Source organism: Arachis duranensis, chromosome 8 (assembly GCF_000817695.3).
Source record: "Arachis duranensis cultivar V14167 chromosome 8, aradu.V14167.gnm2.J7QH, whole genome shotgun sequence".
NCBI classification, from domain to species: domain Eukaryota; kingdom Viridiplantae; phylum Streptophyta; class Magnoliopsida; order Fabales; family Fabaceae; genus Arachis; species Arachis duranensis.
In genome coordinates this window covers 48,728,452-48,736,549 of record NC_029779.3, presented here as the reverse complement: position 1 = coordinate 48,736,549, position 8,098 = coordinate 48,728,452, and the positions used below count along the sequence as shown (strand labels likewise).

At 31.1% G+C, this 8,098-nt stretch overlaps 1 protein-coding gene across 2 annotated transcripts; it reads left to right on the top strand.

Annotated features, from left to right (window-relative positions):
• The first annotated feature begins 4,395 nt into the window (after positions 1-4,395).
• Positions 4,396-7,851, top strand: LOC107463578 (ubiquitin-conjugating enzyme E2 27). Of its 2 annotated transcripts, none has more exons than XM_016082392.3 (6): positions 4,396-4,519; positions 4,750-4,934; positions 5,074-5,122; positions 6,499-6,658; positions 6,817-6,906; positions 7,455-7,851. In XM_016082392.3, the coding sequence occupies exons 2-6, from the start codon at positions 4,757-4,759 to the stop codon at positions 7,554-7,556; spliced, it is 579 nt and encodes a 192-aa protein (XP_015937878.1). In that variant the 5' UTR covers positions 4,396-4,519; positions 4,750-4,756; the 3' UTR covers positions 7,557-7,851. The 2 variants fall into 2 exon arrangements, with proteins under 2 accessions (XP_015937878.1, XP_015937877.1); XM_016082391.3 differs by having other exon boundaries at positions 4,709-4,934.
• Positions 7,852-8,098: the final 247 nt, after the last annotated feature.

The following is an 8,098-nucleotide window of genomic DNA, read 5'->3' as shown; positions in this document are numbered from 1 at the left end:
CTCTGGATGAAGAGCTTCATATTCCCTAAAAGATTCATTTGCTTCTTCCAGTGTTAAAAATCCTCTTTTATGAATTATCCTTGATTGATGTGTAAATGGTGCTGCTTTTTCCCAGGCATCATATACTCCTTTCATGGGGCCATTATAAATTACATAATATTTTTATCTTGAGTGGATTTTTTGATAATTTCAGCAATTGTTTTATTTTCTGGAATTTTTTCTTCACCTGATTTGTCCACCACGCTTAGCTGGCTGAACTCTGATGGTTTTGGTTGTTGTGTTGATTTCATTGCTTCGATGACCTTCTTGAGGGATTGGATCTGTGTCCTTATTTGCTGACAATGCTTGCACTTTTCGAGTTCTTGTTCGTATTTCTGAATTTCTTGATCTAATGCGTTGTAGACGAACTCCATTCTCTTGTTAATGTATCTGCAATAACATTTTTGTCACCCTTAATATATTCAATTTTTATTGGATATTGTAACAAAAATAATTGCCATCTTACCAATCGTCCATGATTATAATCAACTTTTAAATTATATCGTATGAAACTTGTTAAGTAACTTGAATCTGTCCTTAATGTAAATTCTCTGGGTAGTAAATCAATTTTCCATTTCTTAAGAGATTTAATGGCTGCTAGAGTTTCCTTTTCATGAGTGATATATCTCTGTTCTGTTGGAGTAAAAGTTCCTGAAATATACCTGCAAAGTAATTCCTTTGAGGAATATTTAGAATCTAGTGATTATTTTTCTTGTTCCAAACTTTTTATAGCTTTCTTAGCTTTTAGACATCCTGACCAACACTATAGGATGTGGTCTGTATGTGGCATCATCTCTAAGTAACGCGTGTATGGTATGGCTTGCTAAAGAGAGTAAGAGTAATAGAATACTGTTACGGGTTTTTTTTTTAGTTTTTCCATTTTTGATGTCCCGTTTTTTATGTGTTTAATTAAGTGTTAATGCAAATTTATTGAAACATATAGGATTTTTATATGATTAATAGTGAGAATTTGTTGATGCTTATATTCTTTAAAAATTCTTGATCAGAAATATAATTTATACACCCTAAAAATCTTTGTAATTATTTTCTATCTTCTATTTTATTAGGAAATAAATTTATCTTTTTAGGACATTTGGCTGCAGTTTTAGCTTTCCTTGAGTGGATAGAATTAACCCAAGAAACTCTATTTCTTGTTTTGCTATTTTTGCTTTCTTTTTGCTAAGAATTAATTCTTTTTCTTTACATCTTTCTAAAACTATTAATAATTTTTGAAGATGATCTTCTTTATCCTGTTTTGTAAAAATTAGTATATCATCAATGTACACTAAAACAAATTCATGTAACTCTTTTAGATTTTCTTCCATAAATCTTTGATAAATACCTGGGGCTTGTTTTAATCCGAATGGTAATACATTCCATTCATAGAGCAACACACTTGTTGATTCTTTTGTTGGGCAAGTAAAAGCAGTTAATTTCTTTGTTTTTTCGTCTAAACGAAGTTGCCAATACCCTGATTTTGCATCAAGAGATGAAAACCAAGTTGCTCCTTTGATTTTTTCTAAAATAGAATCTTTTCTTGGAAGTTTGTGAGCATCACCAATAGTTGCTTCATTCATCTTCTTATAGTTAATAACCATTCTTCGTTTTCCCCTTTTAATTTCATTATTGTTTTCGATATAAAAGGCTGGAGCCGCACGAGAACTTTTACTTAATCTTATAATTCCTTTTTCCAAAAGATCTCTACATTCTAATGAAAATTCTTCTCTATCTCTTGCGGAATAAGAAATTTTATTTGGAAGATTTATCTCTTTTGTAGGATCTTTTAATTTAATACTTACTAATTCGTTATTTGTATTTTTAATATCTAAATGATTTTCAGCACAAATTTCATCCAAAAGTTCTTCTATCTTTATTTCAAGATTATTTTTTGGGATATTTATCTGAAAGTATAGATTTAAATAACATGTCTCTAATATAGAGAATATTTTAAATTTTAAGATCTTATTTATAGTAGTAGTCGGTATTTTTATTCGTTTTGATTTTTGATTTATTGAAGAATCGTGTGGAGCTTTTAAAACTATATATGTTAATTCTTGAATGAATGGATGATATAGCTTTAAAAAGTTATTTCCTATGATAAAATCCATTCCAGAATCTAACATATATATAGATGGAACAATGAACCTATAATTTTGAATAAAAATTTCAACCATCTCTGCTTTTTGGTTAATTTTATGTATTGATTTGTCAGCTATTCTAACTCTTAATGGTTTCTTTAATTTTTTCCAATCAAGTTTTATATTTGAACTAGCAAAGCATTGTGTTGCTCCAGAATCTATGAAAGCATTTATAAATTTTTCTGTTATTTTTATAGTAATAAATGTAGCATTATTACTCAGTCTCTGAGTCTGTTTCCGAGACATATTCAAAAATATAGTCTAAGTTGTCATCAGATTCTTCTAATGGTTCCATGAAACAAGACTTAGCAATTTCTATTTGTTTAGTAAGATCATTTTTATCCTTCTTTTTCGGGCATTCATTTGCATAGTGTCCTTCTTCTTGGCAATACCAACATTTACAATTTTCTTTTTTATTCGGGCAATAGTTATTTCTTTGTCTTTTATTTTTATTGTTATTTTCCTTTCTAAAACATCTCTTTTTTCTCCAGTTTGGATAGTATTTTCTTTTTCTAAATTGTTATTTTCTTTTTCTTTGAAAATTTTTATTAAGACCATATTTTTGAGGTATCTCCTCATTATCCTGACAGCAAATTCTGATTATATTTGCAAATCTTTTTTGAGTTGCTTCTTGCATACAACGTTCTTTTATTTCCTCTCTTATTGCAGAGGTTGCTCCACCAAAATTATTTTCAATTGTTCCTCTATTTATTTCTCTTATAAATCTTCCCATTATAAATTCATTAGCAGGATATGGAAGTTTTGTTATATACATACTAAGATAATGATTTTTATCTTCTTCTTTTAATTTGTAATAATGTATTCTATATTCACATATATAAGACTCCACATTACATAAATCATATATCTGAATATTAGCTAAATGATTTTTTGCTTCTTGATATTCTTTATTATAGACTTCTTGTCTATGATCTATAATATTTTTTCCAAAAAATTCTTTATATAGAATCATCATTATATATAATATCTTATCATAAGCTGTTGTTTTTGTTTCTAATTCTTCTATTATTTGGTTTTCTATTGATGTCATATAATCTCTTATAGTTCCTTTAGTATGAACCCTATGTAATTCCAAATGTCCCTTCCAGACAATTCACCCAGTTTTGGATTAGTAAAGGCTTCTAATAAGAAGGAATTCAACCAGTTTTCAAAAATTTCTTTTTCATTCTTTTTACAGTCTAAATCGAGCATTCTATCTCCTTCCATTTTCTGGATTTTAGGGATGTATTTTGATGGTATTTTTGTATATTTTGAATCTGTATTTATAAAATCTTTTTTAAAGGCATAATTATCAAAACATGTTTCCCATTTAAATTGAGATTGATTATCCTTAGATGTTCCAGTTTCATTTTTTACTTGTATTGGAATTGCTGGTTCTTCGTCACTTGAATAATCTAGAATGTGTTCTTCATTTTCTATATTTTCAGAATTTACTAATTCTTCCTCTATTTGAAAACCATGTTCCATAATATTATTTTCTTGAGCCATTTTTAATTGTTTAAAAAGCATTGTTACTTCTTCTAATTTTTCTTCAATATTCATAATTTCAATGGTGGTTTTACTTTTAAGTCTGTTATGTTGATTATATTTTGAAATTTTTCTTCTTTGGGATTCTCTTTTTCCTTATTTCTTTAAAATTTTATGGATACTAATATTTCTTCAAGCATATCTACTATAGAATTTAATTGTGGGTTGAAGGTATGATAAAGATGTGGGGAATCATTTCCATTTTAACATTTTTTAGAAATTCTGTGTGAAAAATAAGTTTTTCAGGTTTTTGAAGTCCTTCAATAAAACTTATAGTAAAATAAAGATTTTGAGAAAAATCATTTTGTATTGATTTTAAGAATTCGGTGTCATTACAATTAACATTAGTTAAAATCATTAATTTTTGATCTATTAATTTTGATAACTTAATTATTTCTTCTCTTAAATCTTCTAATTTACTTTTTTTCATTAGGTAACGCTTTTCTTTGTGAAGAGTTACGATTTTGAGTGAAAAGTGTAGTTTTAGAATGTGTGATTTAGATTTTGCCACATCTTTAAATCTTTAAATTTGTACAGATTTAGATCTGTCCATATAATTCTCTAATTTTAATATATAATTGATAGTTGTGTATTATTTTAATATTAAAATTGTGGCGAAAAGAAAGGAGTATAAATAAGGTGTGTAATGGCATCGGTGACCAGTGACCACTCACTCCACCATTATTCGCACTGCAAGTTAGAGTCTGTAAAAGAGACTCAGAGCAAAACAAAGAAAGAGAAAGAGCGAAAAAGACTCCACCTTTATTCTCACCTTCTTCTCTACACAACTCAAGGTTACTTAATCACCTTCTTCTTCTTCATCACATTTTTTCCCCTCTACAAATGAATTCTTACTTACGACCAAAGAATAATATAATAATAATTTAATTGATTAATTGTTTAATTAATAGTGCTATTTGTTTCTTCTTGTTTGTAATTTTCTTCTTTAATGTTCATTAATTTCTGTTTTTGACATTACTTAGGGTTTTGTTCTTGTTTGTTTTGGGAAATTTGATTCTTGAAGAAGAAGGATGATAGACTTTGCGCGCGTGCAGAAGGAGCTGGTGGAATGTGGTAAGGACGCTGAGGGATCGGGAATCAAGGTCACGCCTAAATCCGATAACCTCGTTCTCCTCCTCGGAACCATTCCCGGTCCTATCGGAACCCCTTACGAAGGTGGCGTCTTCAAAATCGACATCACATTGCCCGGTATATATGCGCCTTCATTTTCCCCCAATTCAATTGATATTCGTTCTTCATATGCCTTCAATTCATGTTTTTGTTTGTTTTCAATTGGTGATGAGTCTTCATTGTGTTCAATTGTTTCTTCTTGTTGTTGCTGTTGCAGATGGGTACCCGTTCGAACCACCAAAGATGCAGTTTTCAACCAAAGTCTGGTAGGATTTCTTTTTTTTCTTTTTTCTAAATCAACATTTATGTGTATATATATTCGAAAGTTCCTTCAGGGTTTAGGGCTCGGTTTGGTTTGGTTAGTTTATAGAAATATGTTTGGTTGCATTGAGACTGAGACAAAGCTTCAGAAGGAAGGACATTAGTGTCTTGGTTTCAGTGTCCTATCCTCATTCCAAATGTATCCATAAGCATGGTTATAACAGGACACTATGGTCTATGGTATTGTTTGATTTATGTAACTAACCCTCCTTAGGGTGTGCTTGTGAGTAGTGATTTTGGAAGTAAGAATGGGTTGAAGGGTAAAGGGTAATCTCTTAAAACCCTTGCCTTTTCTCCGTTTTCCTCCAAAATCAATACTCGATAAACATATATACCTTTAGTAGGGATAGGCTCAGTTGTTGTTCTTGCTACTTAGTGGTTGTCAATGTGGACATGCAAATCATTGTGTTTTATTGTTTGGCATTTTTTTGTGTGTGTGTGTGGAAATGTGTAGAGTAGATATGTCATCAATAAGAGAGTAGAGTTAGAGCTTGGATTTGGAGGATGAGCTCTTTTAAAACCAATATCTTTGGATATTTATGCAATTGTCAAAAGGTTTTGAGCTAGGAGTTATTCTGTTTTAATTTCATTATCAATGCCGTCTATGCAACTTCATTGTATCCTCTTAGAGAATCACCATATGCTGATCATTGTTCATAAAACAGAGTGGGAAAATGTGGCATAATATGTTGAGATCTTGTTGCTGACACCCCTATGTGCAATCTTCATTGATTATTGAGCATCATGGATATATTTCTCATATACGTATCAATGTTATCTCAAATTCAGACAATATTGAGTAATGAGTTATAATAATTGCAAGTACACAGGTACTGTGGCAAACTCGAGGTTTCATTTACCTCAGCAGGTCTACACAATTGTCCCAAGGTTTTGTGCTAGGGTTTTCCATCTGTTTCAATTTTGTATTGATATCACTGCAAGGCACAGGTTGATTTTAACCGACTAGAGAAGCATCATATATTGTTCCTTTTCATAAAATAGCATATGGTAGTGTGCCATTTTATCTCATCATCTATTAATATTGTGAGTTTTGTATCTTAATCTCATGCCTTTATCTCCCTGCCCCTGGTTCTCAGTGGTTGTTAAACTTGCAAAATATATTTTTCATGTTTGATGCTTTTCTCAAATTTGGAAAATAGCAAGTCATAATATTACAAGAAGTAATCAGGCTCTAAGGCAAACTCAAGGTTGCTTTATTATTAAACATGCATGACGAATGTAGCTTTAATGGATTGCTATAGGGAAATATCTGTTTCAGTTAATGGACCGTCCATTTTGTTGTGTATGTTACGCCTTGCAGGCACCCTAATATCAGCAGCCAGAGTGGAGCTATTTGCTTGGACATATTGAAGGATCAATGGAGCCCCGCACTCACTCTGAAGACTGCGCTTCTTTCTGTGCAAGCTCTTCTCTCTGCTCCTCAACCGGATGATCCTCAAGATGCCGTTGTGGCACAGCAGGTTTGAACTAATTCTTTGTTTGTTGTTGTCTCTCTTTCTTGTCATATTGAAGACTTTTATGCTTCTATAGAATGCTGCTAGAAAAGAAGAAAACTTCTCGTTGTACTTTTGGCAAGTTGAATCATTTTAACCTTTTGTCTATCTATGGAAAAACGCAGTATCTGAAAGACTATCAGACATTTGTTAACACTGCCCGCTACTGGACAGAAAGTTTTGCCAAGCCCACTTCTCTTGGGATTGAAGATAAGGTACCAAGTTTTTTTTGTGTTTATATTTTTAGAATGTGGATGCACGTTAATTGGTTGTATCAATGTGCAACATTTGCTTTACATTCAAAGCGATTCTTCATTTGTTTCTTGCATGGTCCTGTTTTAAATATATTGGCAGTTAATTTAGTGCTCTGCGAATGCTTCTTGATATGACCATTTTTTCATTAAACACTTGACCAAGAAAATTTTATCTTGATCTAGTTTATATTTTTATACTAGATAGTTCTCTGATGAGGTTTTATTAGAAAATGTAAAAGGTGTAGCTTTTATTTATGATGAATCTACTTTTGATATTATATAATCTTATACCAAGATTGTGTTTTGAATTTGAAAAAGGACTTGCATTAACGACTTGCCTGACTAGTTTCAGAATATTGATGAAGTGTTTCTGATTTGTTAGGGCATAAACATAAGAACATTTAAGCTCCTTTCCCTTATTTCCATTTCTATGATTGCTCTGAATGTTATGACATTATGCAGCTTTAATGTTTTATCTCAGCTACGATTTCTATTTATTGTGCTTACAGGTACAGAAACTCGTAGAGATGGGGTTTCCTGAAGCTCAAGTAAGGAACATTTTGGAAGCTGTCGGCGGAGATGAAAATTTGGCTCTTGAAAGGCTGCTCTAGCCTGTCGCCTGTTGTGAAATATCGACCGAATCATTTTGATCTTGGTGAAGTTTAGAAAGATATGTTCACCATTGAATGCTTGAACCATTATAGAAACAAAGGATCAATTGAATATAAACCTATATAAAATTTATATTGAGCCAAATCAGGTAGGTTTTTTTTTTTTGGATCTGCTTATTTCCCCTTTTTTCCCCCTTTGGAAACTTTGGTACTAGAGATTTTCCTTGTTATAATAGAATGTATGAAACTGAATCCCTTATTGGAAAAGTTTATCCTCCATGGATGGAATCATTAATTGAGATTTTCATGGTGTATTAATATTAAGCAGGTTTACAAGACTGAAAATGATCAATTCAAGAGATTATAAGCCTGGTGAATCTAGTTGTCAAGCTGTTTTAAGAATAGTAATAATCAAATTGTTTTTATTCTGAATAAAAAGAGTTTAATTTTGATGTACTGACAGTGTAAATAGTCATGCAATTATATCCGTTATGTATTTTTAGATGATTATTTACACTGTCAATGAAAATAGTAGTTATGTT